Here is a 20,661-nt window from a genome sequence, read left to right on the forward strand (position 1 = left end):
TTGCCAAAGTCTCCAGAAAGACACATCTGATGAGAGTAATTGACCAATTGGATAGCTTGAACATAGAATAATAGCGTTGGAAAGGACCTTGGAGGTCTTCTAGTCCAACCCACCTATTCAAGCAGGAGACCCTGTACCATTTCAGACAAATTGTTATCCAGTCTCTTTTTGAAACCCTCTAGTAATGGAGCACCCACAATTTCTGAAGGCAAACCGTTCCTTTGGTTGACTGCTCTCACCAGATGTGTCCTTCTGGAGACTTTGACAGAACTAAAGAAAACATGGCTTGACTTCAGAAGACCTCCAAGGTCCCTTCCAACTAGTTCTATGTTCTAGGACAGCATTCATTTACTTCCTGTAGAATCAACTGCTTAACTGCAAGCTTTCCTTTCCCCTTTCCTTTCTATACCATCCATTCAGAAGCCTCTCGGCAGCATATAATGTACTATTAACATAAAAGAAGCAACTCACAAAAATATTCCTCCCCCATTTTATTTATTTATGAATTTTTTATGGCTACCCAACTGAACAATTGCAACTCTGTGTGCAACCAATAAGGAAAAAAAGAATCCATAGGTTCTGAAATATTAACTGAATATATAACTTCAATCATCTTCTCAGGAAGACTAGCAATAAAAGCAAAACTAATGTCTTGGTTGCCCAATAATCGTAAACCTGGTGTCAGATACCAGTTTTTAAAAGTTTGCAATGCCTTCTGTAACATCTTGAATGAAGGAGTAGCATCTTCTATCATGTGAGGGACAACCATAGAGAAGGTTCCTTTCTGGACCTCTCATGGAGTTAGAACCTTAAACAGGGCTTCTCAAGAAGCCTCTAGGACAAAAAGTGATTTTGTATAGTTATTCCTAATATACTTCAATTTTTTGAGCTTTATTGGCAGAAAATCTTGCTTAAAAAAGATATTATACTCCATTGACTTTGGATCTGCACTTATTGTTCCTGTAGAATATTTGAGAGAAACCATTTTGAATGCAACCATCATTGAAAGATTTGACTTTTGAAGCTCAAAGCTCAAAAAGATCACCTTCAGAGATCTGCTTTTGGAGGCTTGTTATTGCTTTAAAACTATCTGATCAGCCATATTCTGCTTTGCCAGTAGAGATATTATACCATAAAAAGCTTCTATAAAAGGCTCTCTAATGTGCTTTCACAGGTTCTCAGAAGAACAGAATATTATTGTTACATACATTATAAACTAGTGTAATGCCTTGCCAAATATCCAAACTATTGTTTAGTTGATTGACTCAGTGTTTTAGATTACCGTTGCCAATCTAAAATTCTTATCTTGTGTACTGTCTCTTGACTATGAAACAGTAATATCTGGGATCCATTATTATATGGTATGTCTTCCACAGAGTGGAATTCAGGGTGCTGTCTGAGGAATTCTGGGAGTTGAAGTCCACACCTTAAAGTTGCTGAGTTTGGAAAACACTGCTTTAGATGATCTGTATCTACATGGAGATGAAACACTCAAGTGTAGTCTGCACACATAAGTGTAGTGTAGATCTAAATGGGAGTGAGTAGCAGCATCTAGCCACAGATCTCTGCTGATTAGCACCTATTTCAGACTACCAGTTGTTTACCAATGCTAATAACCTCTTACAATTGCACTACCGAAAACTTTTGGATATGCCCACAGTGTTTTATGTATAGAGCCATATTCCATATAAAGTTGCATACATGGTTATATAGTGGGCATCCACAGGATGTCAAAAATTCAAAATAATATCTGCAACTGCAGTTGAAGCCCAATCACTTTTTACATACATATATCACACCTGTATAAAGGGATGGAACTTCAATTCAATTTTTTTGACTTGCCCAGATGCTGTTTGCAGTAAGGTAGGTCCTCTCCTTCTTCTTTTGATAGAATTATATGAACTGGAGAGAAATAATATTTATGTTATTTTATGCTCTCTTTCTTTTCCATGCCTAAACCTCCTCCCCTCTCTCCTCTCCTCTTGCCTTTCATCTTTTTCTTTCTTTTCTTTCCTTGATATTTGATTTCTCACTGAAGGTGGCCATATGTTGGCTGGGTTGACTGCACTCCCATACGAAACTGGCCATATGGGACAGCTCTTCTGTAGTTACGAATCTCTAATTTGACTCCTTCTCAACTGGAAAAGGGTGGGGTATGTCATCCAACACCTTTCCATTCTCCCCCCACCCACCCACCAATTATGTGAGCAACAGCAACTTCAAGGTGAGATTTTAGAAAAACTGGAAGACCATTTGAGTATCAGAAGCTCATTCTCTTGCATAGAGTCTGTTAGAGTCTTTTTCTTCTTTCCCTGTGCCTGATCAAACTGTTTATTTGTTCAGTTATGTAATAAAAGAATCGATGCATCATGACTGTTTTGCACTGGCAAAAAACCCATGTGCCTCCCGACTCTAGATTTGGTGTGTCCAAAATTAATACCTAGACAAGAGAAAGCAGTAATGAACTTTTTAAAAAACTGCTGAACAGTTCCTGATGGAGGTGGGTGAGAAAAGACAGTGTGTGCAGAGAGAGGAAAAAAGTCAGTGTAAGTCACCTTGGAACTCAGCAATAACATTGACTCAGCCTGTCCTTGTGATTCCATCTGTTTGTCTTGGACGTAGTCCAGACCAGGGCAAACACTGTAATAGCCAATAGAAAAGAAAAGAAAAGAAAGCAGCAGACAAGGGGGCCCTGTCTAGGGGGGGCTAAGAAGTCCAAATGGCAGTCCTAGTGACAGGACCATCACAGTAAAAGGAAGATAACTCAAGGATGGCAAGGAATTTGATTTAGCTTCTATGGTAATTGGGGTATGCATGTGTATGTCTCTTGAAAGTTTTTACACACTTCAGAAGATTTTTTAAAAATCCAACTCCCCCCCCCCCGATTTTCTTCCAGCTGTTTCTTCAGATGACTTGGATTGAAAGTACCACCGTTCCCATTCAGCCCTCATGATAGGAAGATGAGAGTTGTAGTACATGATAGACTGAACTCTCTGCATTGTTTGGAAGCTTATAGGCAGCTGTAAGCAAACAGCTCTAAAGTGACATGGTAGTTGCATCCATAGTCTGTAAACATCTAAAAATAGAGGTCTTCAAACCTCTGGTCTAAAATATTTTTGTTATTATAAAATGCAAAATGCACACAAAATGCACACAAAATGCACATATATAAATGCACACATGGTTTATATATTACTAACATCATTTAGCAACAATACAGAAATGAATAAGACTATGGTCGGCTCAAAAACCCACACTCCGAGCCCGGAAGGATAAACCAATGTATGCTTTTCACTCCATATAAGGTGACTTAAAAGCTTTACTTAGCAAATAACGTTTAAGCAAAAGACTTCTACAGTTCACGACCTATTTTTTCATATATAGTTTTCAAAACAGAACAGGCAATAGAATAATTTTGCTCAAGATGACACACATTTTAAATTGATCCTTATTCCTAGCAAAGCAACCCTTCTGGAAGATGACCTCATATATCCCTAGCCACTTCCCCTTAACAAGGGAGTAGCCCACATTAAGGAATGGTGAATACATATTGAAAAATGTGATGGAGTGATTTCAATTTTCACTAAAAAAAAATTGGTTTGCCAATTGCACAGTGGCAGATAGGACAGTGCTCCAGAGGGTCAATGTCATTGCCCACGCCAGAGGATAATTGGTTGGTCTCTCCCCTCTTTGGAAGAGCTTTATAGCTCCCACTGCCTTAAGAAAATTCAAAACATTCTTAAAGATCCATCTCATCCTGGGCACCCTTTTTTTTTAACTATTACCATCTGGCAGACGGTACAGGACAATAAAAACAAGCACAAAAAAGGCTGAAAAACAGCTTCTATCCCAGGGCAGTAACAATATTGAATTCTACGGTATAGTGCAAAATTAATGCAATGTCAGGATTTTCAATTGATTTGCAGAGAATGTGAAGGATGTGTGTTTTTGTTTTATTTTTTTATGTATAATGTACACTGAAGATGGCATTTAATTTTGTTGTACGATGTGCAATGACAATAAAGTAAACTAAACTAAACTCAAAGGATGTGGACAGATTACATATAAGCACCGTAGCACATGGAGGATTATTTTTATTTATTTGTAAGATGAATCTACATGGCCCACAGCAATTCAGAAGCAGAAATTCTAAAAATAGCCTCAGCATTACTTGCCTAGGCAGAGAAATCTTTTGCCTTTCCTTGTTCTCAAACAATGTTTTAATGAAACCCTAAAGACATGTGCTAACAATATGCTTTTTTCTTCGTCCTTGACTGAGGACAATTGTCTGAAGCTTATCTCAAATACAGTATTGGCTTGGCATCTATTTATCAGCCATTGCATCAGCTGGGCTGTTTTCTTGCCTGCAGCTTTAAGGGGTGGGAAAAGCTGATGCAATTGTGGGCGTTCTTGGAAAATATATATACATAGATATCCAGTTTCCCCCAAACAAACAAGTTTGGAAGATCAGTTGTCGCTACAAAACGCCTCGTCGCCCCTGGTTGTTTTCTTCTCTGCCATCTGGGAGCAAGAGACCTCTCATCATGTCCACTTCCTTCGTCCAAGCCGAAAAGCTGCGCCCGACCGCTTTCGAGGTGGAATACTTTGACCAGTACGATTTCTACAGCTTGACCGATAGATACAGCGGTAGGTGCACTGCCAGAATTGCCAGATGTGGGATGAGAAGGGGGGGGGAATTAAAGCAAGTTAGAATTAAAAAATCGGAGCTTTGAAGGGACCGATCAACAAATTTAAAAAAAAGGGCACAGGGAAAAAAAAACCCGAACAGCTCGGGCGTTAGCAAGTGGGATGTGGCGTCGCTTAATGTTGGATAGGACACCCGTGGGGCGTGGGAAGGAGAGATAGCTGACGTTAGGTGTACATTTCATCACCGTGGCTTGCGTCGCATGCCTGTGTTTACATTGTTTACATCGCTCCCACACTCAAGATTGCCCGTTTTGCAAACTGCATTAACGTGAAATTAATCAAATTAACAATCAGTGGAACAACTTTCCTCCAGAAATTGTGAATGCTCCAAAACTGGAAGTTTTTAAGAAGAGATCGGACAACTATTTGTTTGAAATACTATAGGGTTTCCTGCCTGAGAAGGGGGTTGGACCAGAAGACCTCCAAGGTCCCTTCCAATTCTGTTATTTTGTTCTGTTCAGGATGTGAGGGGTTTGCAGATATTTTCTTAGCCCTCCTACTGGTTCTGTTCTGAAATTATTAATCTGGAATTTGTCAGAATTCACCTTCATGCGTGTATTGTAATGAACACCACGCCCATAAGACAGAAACACAATCTCTACAAAAGTGCTTTAATACATACTAAACCAGGTGAAAAATACTAGTGGCTCTACTATACACCAAGGAATTGGTTGAAAGTACTTGCATAATATTCATTATTAATTATTTCTGAAACCTTGTGGGCCAACTGTACCTTGGCTTCACGATCTGACAAGAAGCAAGATACTCTCTAGATTCTTGGATTTTGTTAGTATTTTATGTAAATCCAGGCATTATGGGTTAATTAACCAAATGATTTATTAGGTTTTTCTTTTACTCAGCTACAAGCTGTTAAAAGCCCCACATTAGTCTTATTTCCACAGACACACAGGGACTCTGCTGGCACTGCTTAGAGATTTATGCATGCCTGGCACATGATTCCCACAATGGCTGGAAAACATTCCTTTGCTAAAAATAAATACATAATTTATGTTTTAGTTCTAGCGGCTGAAGAAAAAACAGTAACCAACAGCTTCCAAGTTGCTGAATTCTTACAACAACAAAAGGCTATTTTTTCATCCCATCAATTTTTTTAAAAAAGTCATAGCTTCCTGAATTTGCTTTTGCATTTTAGAAGACGCTGAAGAAAAATCAATTCTAGTGCACATCAAAAAGTTCCAGCCAGATTTTCTACCTAGGGACAAGCCTACATATGGTCAAAAACAAGCCCTGACAATTTATTTTAAGTGGAAACTTTCTGCTCAAAGCTATTATTATCCTTTCTAAAACATTATCCTCAAATTAGTATTGGCTTGTAGAATTTGGCAACCACATACCCTAAAAATAACCTTAAAAATTGATTTTGGTAAATATGGAGTCAAGTTTCTCTACAGAACTAGAACATTTTTTCATGGAGTCTGAAGATTATGAACCAAAATTTCAGAACAGTTCTTACTCTTTGCTAAGACAGTGTGAAAAGGGAAGGGTTTCCCCCTCCAAGTGATTGCTGATTGCAAAAGGAATAAATTAAGGTGGTACGCCATGCATATAAAAAGTAGCTGTTTTGATCATGTGGTGATGGTTGCCATCTTGACTTTTTTTTTTTTGACATCCGGTGGCTCTTCTTGCTACTCCTACTTTGCTTAATAGATAGTGAGAGGCTGGAGTTGATTTTCAACATCTAATAAACTGTTGATTATTTACTGGATTTACACAATAGCGAGTGTCAATGGCCCTAAGTAATTAACGGTTGTTCTGTGGTATGCCTAGGTGGCTCTTCACGCAAAGGCCGATCCAAGAAAGAGGCTGAGGACCATACAAATCGCCCAAATCCTGGTGGCCATGAACGCAAGATCGTTTTGAAACTGCAACGCACAGAGCAGAAGCGAAAGGCGGCAACCTCCAAAAAATGAAAAAATGAAGGTGAGGAGCCAATGTATGGCTTGATAAATAACTCCACTAATGTCAAGAGTTTAACCCCAAGTGATTGTCAGTTGACACAAATTAAGTGGGGATGCTTTCCTTGCAGAGGGGAGTACGTACAGCCATGTCTCAAATGCAATATATTTTTTATTCTCTTAAACCAAGTGTCCAATCTTGGCAACTCTTAAAAGACTTGTGAACTTCAACTCCCAGAATTCCCCAACCAGCCATGCTCTGAGGAATTCTGGGAGTTGAAGTCCACAAGTCTTAAAAGTTGCTAAGGTTGAACACCCCTTTTTTAAACCATTTTTTAATCAGCCATTCGGAATTCACATAGGGGCTACAAAAAATCCCCCCCCTTCCCTAGGTAGCTGTACCCATCACTCACCGTTTTCTTTCCTCTCTCGCCAGCTCTGAATCTGGTTTGCTATTCAGGTTCTGGACACCATGGCAATGTCGACGAGGATACGGAGACTGACGGATGGACGCCATGTAATTTGGTGGTTCTTTGAATTACGGAAGATGGTAGATAGTCTTACGGCTCACATCAGGAGCGAGTGAAAGTGAAGGCTGCAATTCACCCCAAAACCATCAGGGGGAAAAAAATCCACTGCCTTAATCATGGAAAAGCATATGGAATGATTGTACACTTAGGCTTGGAAAAGCAAATAGTTGTCCTAAGCTTACTTTTTTTCCCTTCAATGTTCCTCACCACTCAAAAAAAAACCAAACCCAAAACCAGTATATTTTGATGTCTTAAATAATTTTGAAACTTATGCTGAGGGAGGTGTTGATTCATCTATAAATGCTTTTATTAATTGTAGCCATTTTTTCTCTTTAAAAAGGGATGAAGATAGTAGATGAGTAAACTTTATAGTGTGGGGAAAAATGAGTTTGTAGCAATGTTAACCTTACATAAATTAGGAAAAGAGGGAGTGGGCAGGAGAATGGATCAAGATAAACCTATATTGGGATAGAGGGAATAACACACACACATATTATGTTCAATCTTTAGTTCCTTAAGATGCACATTTGTGTTTTTTCATGCTAAATAAAACCAGCTTAACTGTTTTCTTGCAATTATTTGAAATGAAGCACAGACTTTCACAGTGAGCAGAAGAAAACTGAGGCAGATTTTACAATAAGCTTTTATTAAACACGTAAATTCCTCCCTCTACCCTTCCAAAGTACCTTGGCAGTATTTGCTGGTGCACAAGGCATAAAAAGTGAGTCCTTTGATTTCAGGTCAGTTCGATGCCCCAAGAAGAGATGCATTCTAATAAATGTTAAGTAACTTCTGGCAAATATTTAACTTGGTTTGTTAACCTTCATCTCTGCCACTCTCCAGAAGCTCATGCAAACAAGATGGAGAGCTTGAAGAGAAGCAAAGACAATGCAAACCAATCCCCCCCACCCCCACTTGATATGGAACAGAGAATAAAGAGCTACCAAAATTATCTTAATGGGTTACCAGAGTCAGACTAATGCGGTCAACTGTTTTCCTATCCCCAAATAGCAAATTTTTGCTCAAATTGAAGCCAGAAGTTAATGTGTTTCAAATTTTTTTGTTGCACTTTTTATAAAGGACCCTGTTAAAAATTCTGATTCTGTCACCTCTATAACATGATGAGCTACATTATTTTGCTTAAGGCTGATGGGAGTTGAAGTCTAACTACAGAAGGACTTAATACACAGCATCTCAGAAGAGTCAGCAAAATGTTGTTTCCAGATACAGCCATGATAATTCTGGTATACAATAATTGATGAAGGCAGGGCAGTGAGATCAAGTGACCTGAACTGGCCAAAACAGTGGCTTCTTTTCAACGTAACTTATACTTCATGGCATTGGAGAAAAAGCTGGATTGGGGTTCCCAGCGTGTTCCAGGGGATGCTGAATAAATTATAAAGCCTAGAAAGTCACAGGTTTGGGGAAATCTCACAGTGTTAAGTACTATACTGGCATTGGTTGGGCTATGACCAAACAATGAGAGACTGTTACCGGGAACCATGTCCCATCTTGCACTCCCAAGAGATAGTCACATAAAGGCACTTGCTCATATGAAATGGAAGGGAAATACAGTCATCTGCATGCCTGCAGCATGCTGGTACATTTAGAAATATGAGGTATTCTACAAATGACAAATAGAATTATGCTACATTTAGCATAAGCTTATGTGAACTGTCGCTTTAGGTCACTGAACGACTAAGGCAGCAATCCAGAAATGGTGCCCATTACATCTTGGTGCAAATGCATTCTGCCCATCATGATAGGAGCCAACAAAGCAGATCACTGGTTTATAAAGTTGCCTATTTTCACATCGGGCAAGGCTCTACCATCCCTAAAGTCAGCTGGAGGCAGACTTGATCTTTACCGCTACGGTCCCCTCATAAGTCTGAAAAACATCTTTCTATCCACAGGCAGCAAACAGATTAGCAAAAAATATAACCAGTAAATCAATCCTTTCTGATGTAGGACATTAGAGGTATGGTTAGTCACAGTTCAAAAGGGCCCAGGATGCCATCCCTATCCAGCTGGTGTGAGAGAGATGGCAACTGGATTGGATCAATTAGATTTTTGACGGCTTGCCATTGTAAATGCTCTTTTCTGGGTATTGATGGGGGGCAGGAGGGAGGGGAGAAGAGGGGCGTGGAATCTCTTCAGAATAGGCCAGTTTCAGCTCAAGTCCTGTTCACCAATGCTCTGTCGAAGGTATTCCTCATAGAGCTTTCTCTGCAGAAAAACAGCAATTTAAAAAAATTTGCTATGCTCATCAATCCCTTTCAAGCCCCCACAGAATCTAAACAGGATTCATGTCCCTCTCCATTTAGGTCCTACAAAATAAGTACCAGGCCTCATGGCACAACTTCAAACCACCCTATACAAGTTGCTAAAGCATTAACCTTCTTAGCCAAGACCACATCCAACACGTAATCCCGTCGATCTTCCAGCTGCCGCTTTTGCTTTCTGGAGAGAGTGGGCTTCATTCTAAGTGGGGCAAGAGATACAAATGAACATTATAAGAAGTGCAGTAAACAGCCGTTCCTGGTAAACAGGAATGCTCTTACCTGAGAGTGTAGCTGGCCAAGAGTAGGAAGAGGATCGAGAGGAAGAGAAGACCAAAAAATACTGTTAAGGTTTGATCTTCAGGGACAAACTTCCAGACTGATGCAACCGGCTGCTAAAAATTAGAATTAAGAATAAATGGCATACTCGATGTTAGCTGAGGAAAATATAAGTGTAGCCACTTTTAAGAAAATAATAATATAAAAATACATTTCTTACAACAACATGTAAATTCTATGGCAATAATGTATAGATAATCCTCGATTTACAAGAGTTTGTTTAGCAACCATTCAAAGTTACAACGGCACTGAAAAAATGACTTATGACCATTTTTCAAACGTCATAGCATCACCAGAGTCACGTGACTTTTATCCTATTATTCTAGGCCAAGGGTGTCAATTTCATTGAGGGCTACATCAGGGCTGTGGCTGACCTTAGGGGGCCGGGTGGGCATGGCCAACTAAGTGGGTATGATCCAGTGGTGGGTTCTGGATTCCGTTGCAACCGGTATGGTTGCAACAGGCCTGGCGCTGCCCACATGGACGTGCGCAGCATGCGCCGCGTGCATGTGTCGTACCTACCAGCGATGCCTCCGCAAGCTTCAAGATGCTTGGCAGAGTGTCATGCAGGCACTGTACGCGCCATGCAGATGCGTGGAAGTACCAAAAGCTTTCAAGGACAGGTAAGGAGCTTGGGCGGTGGGTGGGCCCTCAAGAGCATCGTACCGGAATGGTACCTGGTGCTCTGGGCAAGCTCCGGTATTCCCGTACTGGGGCGTACCGCCTGCAACCCATCACTGGTGTGACCAGCTTGACACCACTCTCCAAACTGCTGGCATACTTCCTCTTTGCACTGGGTAGTCCAGGCTGAAGCTACATTGGCCTGATCTTTCCTCTTCACACTGGGTAGACCAGGATGATCCTGTGGGCTGGATCCAATCACATCACTGGCTGGATCCGGCCTGTGGGCCTTGAGTTTGGCACCCTTCCTTTAGGTTATCGTCTGTTCTACTTACAGCAGGCTTTAGACATTTTATTTCTATTGGTATAAGAATTAGAAACTTGATTATTACATATTTCTTCTGGGAAAAAAGATAGAAAGAAAAAAATATCCAGGATTCTGAATTTTGCAATAGTGGACCATTCTTAATTATCAATGGATAACATATATTCCTTAGATTTTGTGCTGTTTTCTCTTTCTCTCTTGTTCTGCAGTTTTTAGAAGCTGCATGTTTTAAAATCCTACCCATCAGTTTGTGTTGCTTTGTGGATGTGAGGCTAGAAAAACCTGTGTCCCACACCCTCAAGGCATGAAAGTTGAGACTCTGATGTTATGGAATCCAATGTCCTGCACCATTTTTTCTATGCAAAGTAGAAGAAGGCTTACTTGAAGGGTACTTATAAAGTGAGAAAAGGATGCTTTCAGGACCCTAGGGAACAGATACCAAAGTACTTACTATGTATAGTTCCAGGGCCTGGCTTTGCTTCTCCCCCAGGACCAAGGTCCACAGTTGGCGAGCAAATGTTGTACCAAATATCAATGTCAGAAGAAGAAAAATAGGCAGTAGGCAACCTGCTAGGCCCAGAAACACCCCGCGGAAGAAAGCACGGAAGTTGCTGTTTCTGGCCTCCCTGAGTAACAGAAAAAGCGTAAAAGCAAAATCAGCATATAGGATTCGGGAAGAAATTTAGCTGAATAGCATTAAATCCTGCATTCCCCTAGAACAGTGATGGCTAACCTTTTTCTAAAGGTGTGCCAAAATTGTGGGCGTCACCCAAGCATGGGTGTGCAACCCACCCTGTGCATGTGTGTGCAACACCCCTTCGGGGGGGGGGGGATTTTCGCCCTCCTCAGGCTCCAGAGGCTTTCCTATAGCCTGGGAAGACCCAAAAAAATCTAGTGGACCCATTGGGCCTCTTTTTCGCCCTCCCCAGGGAACGAACTTTCGGTTTTCCTGTTGGGCCATTTTTTGCCCTCCTCCTGCTCCAGAAGCTTTCCTGGAGCCTGGGGAGGGCAAAAACGGCCTCCCCCAGCCCTCTGGAAGGCCAAAAATCAGCTGGCTGGTGCACGCATGCGTGCCAGAGCTGAGGGATGCCATGCTGGCAAATATGGCTCCGCGTACCATAGGTTCACCATCACAGCCCTAGAAATAACCTACGTATCTTCAGAACTCTCCCAGATATTAGTTTCCTAGGACTTTTCCCCCTCTAACTGTAATCTTCTCACCCCTTTTAAAGTGAAGGTCAGCAGCCAGAACCTTCCAGTCCCAATTATATTTGAAATAGTTGTATATGTAACCAGCCTTCCCTTAAAGGAGTCTAGATAAGTCTACATTACAATTCAAGGCACTTATAATGCTCCATTTCTGTGGGATTTATTTCCAAGTAAATGTGAGCAAGACTGTGCTGTAAATTACACAACAATCCTTTGAAATAGGTCAAGCTAACGGCTTAACAGCATGCTTTCAGTACATTTTCTATTCACTTTCTACTCAATTTCCTTCCACAGCAATCTTTTATTTATCTCTCAACAGTTGTTAACTCAGAATTTTCCACTCAGTTTGTCAATTTATTATATTAATTAATTAATTAAATTTGCCACCCATCTCATCACAAGGTGACTTAATTTGCCATCTTATATACAAATTCACACACCCAGTTTTCTACGTGGGATCTGATATTCCATCCCTCTTTTGTTGTAAATGGTAGGACCTCTCAGATGTCACGTCTTTCACTCCCACAATGCTATGTTCTTACTTGTCATCCTCTAGCAAACGCTGTGTGGCCTCTTCTATGAGCTGGCAATCCCTTTCCAAGGCATTGAGTGTATGCTGCACAGTCTGGCTGATGGTCTTCTCAATTGTGCGACAGACCTCCTCAATCTGATTAACGCACCGAATCGGCTAAGGGTGAGTGCAAAACCCATTTCACCATTTTGCAGAGAATCTATCAGCATTCTATTTTCAGTCCCAATTTGTTCCACATCCTCATAAGGCGCTGACCAACAAGCTTTTCTCTTCCATCTACCCCAAGGCTCACCCATCCTTCCAGAAGTCTGGATTAATCATGGCTTCTGCTTCAATCTTACATCTAAAATAAATTCAAACTTGTCACTCACCTTACTGGGGCTGGGAATATAAATTGTAGGCATGTCAAACCCACATTTATTGAGGCCAGGGCGTTTACAAAGTTCTTGAACAATTTGCATCAACACTCTCTGTCGGACAAAAAGAAAAAGATTACACACACACATATATAATTTTACAAACTGCCATTCTTAATTCCTTCTGTTCCATGAGATGGCCATTCCCCACCCCATTATCCATGGGAGACTTTCTACCTGTCGGTCACCCTCAGCGCCTGCCTCATCAGCTTTGCTCAGATAAAAGCGTAACTTGTCTCCGTGCTCTTCATTGATCTTCTCCACTATATTTAAGGTACGTTTGCAAAGGGCCTGCCCCATGGGATCAAAGAAGACCAGGATGAGATCGCAGAGTTGGCCTGAACAGGATTACAAGGGAAGGACTTAGGGTGCTATATGACATGGGGAGAAAATTCTTATGGAAATAATAAATCAGTAAACAATTTCTTTCAAGCTGAGAGCTACTACAATAGAAAATGCCCTGTCCTAAAATCTTTTCTCCCATCACCATGCCTGTAGAACCCAAAATGGTTCTCTCAAGGATTTTTCCTAAGACTGAAACCATTCCTGGGTTACCTATATGAATCCTTCTTCAGTTTCAACCTTTCTCAGGCACATCTATTTCATTTTGAGGGCTAGGATGACTTGGGAAACAAATGTGTTTTCAAGACTTCCTGAGGCCAGGCTCCAGTTTAACAGAATCCTCCTTCAGGAACCAAGGCTGTTTCCTGAAGCTATACTAACCAAACCAGATCAGTGCTCCCTCCACATCAAAAGGGTATTTCATATCACCATCCACCAAGCCTGGTGTATCAAGAAAAGTGATCAGAGAAAATTGTTTCTGCTTGGAGGTACAAATCTCAGTACTCAGATATTCTGGCACTCCTAAATGAATGATAAAGAGCAGAAAGTTAAAAATTTGCTAGCAACTTCTTGCCATTAGCAGATAACAAAGAATATTTTCCTTCTAATAATCCTTAAACCAGACACCATACTTCAAATTTCATTACCGACATGAATTATTACAGGCAAGATGCCAATGATCAATTACCACAACTTTTAAATGTGAGCTTCCTGATCAAGGGCAATACTCATTCAGGCCACACAACACTGTTCTGAATTAAAAGCCAACTACTGATTTATCTTCAGGCTGCAACTAACCTTTGAAGTTTTGCAAAATCTGAAAATGAGGATAGAGGTGGAGTGTAGCATTGCCCTGCAGAAAAGGAGTGGAGAAAAAGAAGGCTTTAGCATACATGATATTATTATGGCTACAGCAGATAGCTTTTAAAGTCATTAGACAAGTTCTATTTAGCAAATTTGCATGACTATTTCAAGGCTGAAGGTTGCCTTTGATCTTTTATGTGAGATGTCAGTGTGTATGATCAAAGGCTAGATGGGCCCAGGAGGAAAATAAGTGCAATATTACAATTGAATTAATTAAATATTAATGTTATTGTTTCTCATGCATTTTCCTCTTTGGATACATAAAATATGCCTGTCTGAAGTAATGTTTGAAAGTCCAAACATCTGAATAACATGTGACCCTAGAAGCTAAGTCACATGCTTGCTCCAAACCACCAGCAAACTCACTGCATAGTCTAGGTCTGTGATGAGAACCTATGGCAGGAATGTCACAAGTGGCACGCAGAGCCCTCTCAGCAGGCATACGAGCCATCACCCCAGCTCAGTTCTACTGCACATGCGCGTGTGCCTCCTGCTGACAAGCTGGTTTTCGGGTCTTTGCCATGCATGCATCGGGGTGCGGGGGCATATGCGTCATGCACTCATGCGGTGTGTCATGCTCACACGCACAGGCTGCATGTGGGAGTCATGCGCGCATGTGTGCAGGGGCAAGCCACATTGGGGGGGGTTGTGTGTGCATTGCATTATAGGTAGGTGTGTGCACGTGCTTTCAGCATGCGGCAACAAAAAGGTTAGCCATCACTGGTCTACGTGGTGAGAAATGTGTGGCCCTCCAAATGTTGTGAAACATAAGTTTCTGCATTCTTTATCATTGCTTATTGTCTTATTGTGATTAAGACTGCTAGAATTATAGCTCCCCAACCAAATCTGCAGTACCCATGCACAGGAAGAAAACATCAGCAGGTTTGAGAAACCTAAGCTTTTTTTAGGGGGAGAGAAATGTAGAGGGTGGGGAGAGAAACTTTTATATATCTTTATGTATATTCAATAGTTGCATGTTGATTGGCTGTTGATAGGAAAACAAAACGAAGCAAAACAAAACTGGAGGAGAGGAAGAATTGACTGCCTGGAAGGAAGGGCAGTGCCTGGCATACTGAATAAGGGTAAGTCTTACTGGCTAAATAGCAATAGCCATAACAGTGATACATGCAATAGAACAGAACAGAACAGAATTCTCTATTGGCCAAGTGTGATTGGGCACACAAGGAATTTGTCTTTGGTGCATATGCTCTCAATATACATAAAGACAAGATACAGTTGTCAAGAATCATAAGGTACAACACTTAATGATAGTCATAGGGTACAAATAATGTACAATGTTACATTAAAAATGAATGTCTCATCTCACCGTGAGAGATTCTCGCTTTTTTCCACTGGTGATGAAGGTGAAGCCCTGAGTCTCAATAGCAACCCCAGTACGTTGGATGTGTTCCTCCACATACCTGCACAAATATGTCAAGAAAACCAAGATAGAATATTTTCTTCTTTGTCTGCAAAATACGGCCAAATCTGAACTAAAGTTGGGAAGTACAGTATTACAACACATTCAGAGCCCATTTCCTGAAATGTCCTGGGTTGGTAAATTGCTACAAGTGTCCCAACACCCATTTGTTCTTCAATTACATCAACATCATTTGTATCAATGACACAATAACTTAGGTATCTATGGATTACAATCCCTCTCCCTGTTTTAAAACTATTTTTAAAAATATTAACTCCTCTAGATCATATTCAGTATAATCAACAAACTGTTTTCATTTTGTTCATGAATCTTTTCTTAGTAGCCTTTAATCACTACTTTTAACATAAATTTGGCCAGAAGTATAAGAGTGGAGGGTTTTTTTCTCAGAGGAGCTATTGTCAGCCTCTGTTTTGCCGCTTGCTTTTCGGCTGCCACTGAAACGGGAAGGAAGGCCATGGTATTTGGGGGAGGGAAATATTCTGTGCAGGAGGACTGTTAATTGTGGGTTGTTCTCACCATCTGTTTGCGCATGTGGAAGGAGGAGAGTTTCCCGCTGAGGCCAACTGTCCAGCATTCCAACCTGATGATTTTTGAAGATGTCTCCCAACTGACAGTTGGGTGAATTATGATTTGACTATGGACTGGGGTACCAAGGGGAGGGGGGTGAATCATGTATTGATATCTATTGCTTTTGCGCTCTTTTACTCAGATCCAGCTTTGCTTTGCTTCTCATCGTTTATAATCAGTAAAAGTACACTTAATTCTGAAACTTGGAGTTGAGTGGTTTCTTTCTTGGTTATTAAATGAAGGAGCCGTGACAGGTTCAGCTTTTCAGACTGCCATTTTAAATGGAAGTCTTTCCCCAATATAATAATCACCAATGGAAATAAATAAGCAATAATTTCACCATTTTTAACCAGATATTATAGTTCACTAATTTCATTGTACTTATTTTGTATAATAACAATAAAGGCTGTCTGTCTGTCTATCTATCTATTTCAAAAAAATTAGAAGCAACAATTTCTGCAAGACCTGAACTACTACAGATTGCCTCCAACTTTTTGTACAGGTAGTTCTCGACTTACAATGGTTCATTTGGTGACTATTCAAAGTTATAACATCACTGAAAAAAGTGATTTATGACAATTTTTCACACTTACAACCTTTATAACATCCCCATGGTCACATGATCAAAATTCAGACTCTTGTCAAATGATTCAATTTATGATTGTTATGTTATCCAGGGGTCATTTTTGTGACCCTTCTGACAAGAAAAATCAAGGGGGAAACCTGATTTAACAACAGTGCTAGTAACCTAACAGTAGGAGTGATTCACTTAACAACGTAACAAGAAAGAGGGGCAAAATTCATTTAATTAATGCCTCACTTAAAATATAAATTTTGGGCTCAATTGTGGCTGTAGGCCGAGGATTATCTGTACTATGGATAACTTTTTAGGATTTTCCCAGAATGCCTTGTGCCATACCACCTTCTCCATTATGATTTTCCCAGAATGCCCTGCACTCATACCACCACCCTTTGGTTTCGTATCCTAATGATGCCATTCCAGAGATGGTATTTAGCGGGTTTCTGGCCAGTTCTGGAGAACCAGTAGCGGAAATTTTGAGTAGTTTGGAGAGAACCGGTAAATATCACTTCTGAGTGGCCCCGCCCCTTCTATTCTCTGCCTCCCGAGTCCCAGTTGATTGGGAGGAAATGGGGATTTTGCGGTAACCTTCCCCTGCCACGCCCACCACGCCACACCCACAGAACAAGTATTAAAACAAATTAAATCCCACCACTGTGCCATTCCCAGTTTTGACTTCCCTTGATTGATTTTCTGGCATTCCCCTTCAGCTCACCAGTTGATAAAGCTGCTCTTCCCAGCACTGTGGTTGCCCATCACCATGACAGTCACTCTACGGCGAGGGGGAAGCAGGGTCAGGCCCAGGCGCTCTCCTATGGACACCAAACCTGGGAGCAGAGCGGGAAAGTTATGGCAGACACTTGGAATGTTGTTTAACCCCACAAAAAAGAAAGAGTCCCCCCCCCCCCCTTTTATCATATCCCCTCAGCTCTCACCATGACCCTGCTGCACATAAAGCGAGTGGGCCTCCCGGAGGACTCGTTCTGTCACCGACTCCGTCCCACCGCCCACGGCGGGGTTGGCGGCTTCTCGGGGCTTCCCGCCCCGGCTCCCTGGCATACTTTCTGGCGGCCAAACCGGCAACGGAAGCTGCAAAGGCGACTGGGAAGAAGGAAGGGAATGAACTACAGCTCCCGAAAGGCATTTCGCGGAAAGAAGAAGCATGGCGCAGTCGCAGTAGCGTGTTTTTGATCGACGTCTGTCGCCACTGCATCACAGAACGACAACTCCCATGATGCCTTGTGGCCACAGGACGCGGTATTCAGCCTTCCCATCTGGACCTAAGTGGGTTATGAGGCAATGGAACTCTGAGGAAATTTACGGTTCCCGATCCTACAGTGCTTATTCGGGGACGCTTAGTGCGAATAAATGATGGAAATGTGGAAACATAAAGTCATCAGGGCCAGTGCATTTAAATTGGTCCTCTCCCTCCTATTCTTTCATGTATGTGGGGGTTGTCTTTAGGAGTCATGTGAATCGTTTTTTAATGCAGGTAGTCGCAATTTCCCGAATGTTATTTTTTGTAGTGCAAACCGTTGCAGTTTTCATATTTTATCTAAAGGATTTTCTTAAAAAGAGCCAGGTTGATGTGATGGTTAAAGCATCAGACAAAAAACAGGCGACTGGGAGTTCTAGTCCTGCCTTAGACACAAACCCAGTTACATGATCTTGGGTCAGTCACTCACTCTAGGATGAAGGCAATGGCCAAACCCTTCCAAAATCTTGTCAAGAAACTGCAAGGACTCATCCAAGCAATCAGGAGCCAAGGGAGAGGGAGAGAAGAAAATCCTGGTTCTCTTCGAAACAACCTTCTTTGATGCCTTCTAGATATGATGGAATATATAAGATATATATCTTACATATTTGGATTGGGGATAAGGTAAGAACTATATTTGAAAACTGGTATAAATTCTACAAATTAGTCTGAGAAATTGTAGCCTTGATCTTTTGACCATAGGTAAAGTTAAAGTTTCCCCTCACACATATATGTGCTAGTCGTTCCCAACTCTAGGGGGCAGTGCTCATCTCTGTTTCAAAGCCAAAGAGCACTGTCCAAAGACATCTCCGTAGTCATGTGGCCGGGATGACTCAATGCCAAAGGCATACGGAAAGTTGTTACCTTCCCAACAAAGTGGTTTTTCTACTTGCATTTTTACATGCTTTTGAATTGCTGGTTGGCAGAAGCTGGGACAAGTAACGGGAGGTAACTCCATTATGCGGCACTAGGGATTTGAAAACTGCCAACCTTTCTGATCGACAAACTCAGTCTTAGCCACTGAGCCACCACGTCCCCTATTGACCATAGCACTAGCTTAAACGAACACTGTCTTCACAGGCCAAATCCTACGAATTCAGGCTAGTATCAGAAAATGTTTTATAAAATTTGCCAAATTTCCATGGGAATAGTGGATCTCAAATTTTGAATGCATCGTGTAAATTAGCTCACTTGAGATACTTCGATTCAAAAATTGTGCTTTGTTGCACTGTTATAGGAACAAAGGTTCTAGTAGCATATATATGTCATTTTTTCACTTTAAGGCACCAGGAAATGTTCTTTCCAGTCTCCTATGCTTGCTGTCCAAAACAAGCCACACCAATCCACTTTCCCGCTTTCTATTTCTTGATTATCTAACCCACAAGATTTCAAATCGTTCTCCCAAAAAAAGTTTTACCAACTCATTTTATCTAATAAGGAGCCCCTGACAAACATCATATAATCCCAGACTGTTTTCAAAAATAAAAGTTTCTGTGGCTATAATTTTTAATGTTTAATAGGAAAAATATTTTTAATAGGAAAAAAAAGTTGAGGGAAAATACAAGGAAGATATGAAAGGTAATAATGTCCGGAACCCCTGTAAAAATTCTGTACTTGATCCAGAGTTCACTGTGGAATGCAAATCTTGTCTGGAAGCATTTCCATTTGCTTTCCAAAGGACTTCAGGCAATGTTCAAATACAAATATTCTAACTGTGGTAGAGTCTGACTTGTCTTTTAAATCTCTGGCTGAGAAACAGGTTGGGTGTTCCTGGAATTGCAAAACTAGGTATGGGGAAGATGGTATCTGCTTTTTTCTATTCTTAAACGGAAAAACTCATGTAAGGTTCAAAACAACCTGACATTCTGTGAAAAAGTGTTAATAAAAATCAATATTGAAATCTAACTTGGGCCAATAAAATCAGGTGATTTAGAACCTGCTTGTGAGGTTACCTTAAGGGTAGTTAATGATTTTCCCATTCCAGTTCCATAAATGAACAACAGGGCTAATATATCAAGAAGCCAAGATGGTGTGAAGGTAAATCTAAACGAATGAATAATAAACATTAATAAAAATACCTAGTTACAGAAACCTAGGTCCTTTATCTAATCTTAGATCTAAACACAGGCTTTCCTCTGATTGATTGGTCAAAGAGCATTAATTCCTTTTTACATTTTCTTCTTATAGTGGATTCCACAATTCCTAAGATCTTTTATTTGAACTGAAGGTTGTCCTCGGAATATGACTGGTAGCTTAACAATTGTTTGAAGTTACAATAGATGCCTCTCCCCCTCAAAAAAGCCTTGGAGTTGGACTAGCCACACACACAATTTTTGAATTACCGTAAAATTGTGACATACAAACACACACACACACACACACACACACACACACGATTGGATTTTGGATGCTTGGCAACTGACTTTATGACTGCTTGAAGCAGCCCTCAATCACATGACAATCATTTTTGATTTTTTTTTTTTTTTTTTTTGCTGATTTCTGATGTTTACTTCCAGTTTCCGACAAAAAATGCCCATCAGGTAAAAGTAAACTTGGCAAGTAAATAGAATTGTGAGTCTATCTTCTTACACACAAAAAAGTTTCAGATATTGTGAGATAGAAATGATGTCAAAAAAAGTAGTACCACAGGGTCGTCTGAAGCTGATGAGGTGTGAGCCACCTGTTCATCTGTGCAAACATACCTCTGTGCAGAAAAGCACCAACAAGACATACCTCTG

General features: G+C 40.8%; 1 protein-coding gene across 3 annotated transcripts; it reads right to left on the reverse strand.

Moving 5' to 3' along the window:
• Window positions 1-7,083: 7,083 nt before the first annotated feature.
• Window positions 7,084-17,765, reverse strand: LOC116522086 (EH domain-containing protein 1-like). 3 transcript variants are annotated; one of them, XM_032236691.1, is made up of 12 exons: window positions 17,604-17,765; window positions 17,384-17,495; window positions 15,408-15,501; window positions 14,015-14,069; window positions 13,598-13,738; window positions 13,052-13,212; window positions 12,830-12,928; window positions 12,469-12,614; window positions 11,169-11,343; window positions 9,715-9,824; window positions 9,550-9,634; window positions 7,084-9,379 (listed from the first exon to the last, which is right to left on the reverse strand). In XM_032236691.1, the coding sequence occupies exons 1-12, from the start codon at window positions 17,725-17,727 to the stop codon at window positions 9,323-9,325; spliced, it is 1,359 nt and encodes a 452-aa protein (XP_032092582.1). In that variant the 5' UTR covers window positions 17,728-17,765; the 3' UTR covers window positions 7,084-9,322. The 3 variants fall into 3 exon arrangements, with proteins under 3 accessions (XP_032092582.1, XP_032092581.1, XP_032092583.1); XM_032236690.1 differs by having other exon boundaries at window positions 9,715-9,827; XM_032236692.1 differs by lacking the exon at window positions 13,598-13,738 and having other exon boundaries at window positions 9,715-9,827.
• Between the last annotated feature and the right edge of the window lie 2,896 nt (window positions 17,766-20,661).

This window comes from Thamnophis elegans, chromosome Z, assembly GCF_009769535.1.
Source record: "Thamnophis elegans isolate rThaEle1 chromosome Z, rThaEle1.pri, whole genome shotgun sequence".
In the NCBI taxonomy this organism is placed as follows: Eukaryota; Metazoa; Chordata; class Lepidosauria; order Squamata; family Colubridae; genus Thamnophis; species Thamnophis elegans.

Coding starts and splice junctions, on each gene's coding strand:
- LOC116522086 (XM_032236690.1), bottom strand. CDS start 17,727: ATGCCAGGGAGCCGGGGCGGGAAGCCCCGAGAAGCCGCCAACCCCGCC. Junction 14,070..15,407: donor AAAAGCGAGAATCTCTCACG/GTGAGATGAGAC, acceptor CCTTTTCTGCAG/GGCAATGCTACACTCCACCT. Junction 9,635..9,714: donor TTGGCCAGCTACACTCTCAG/GTAAGAGCATTC, acceptor TGCCCCACTTAG/AATGAAGCCCACTCTCTCCA.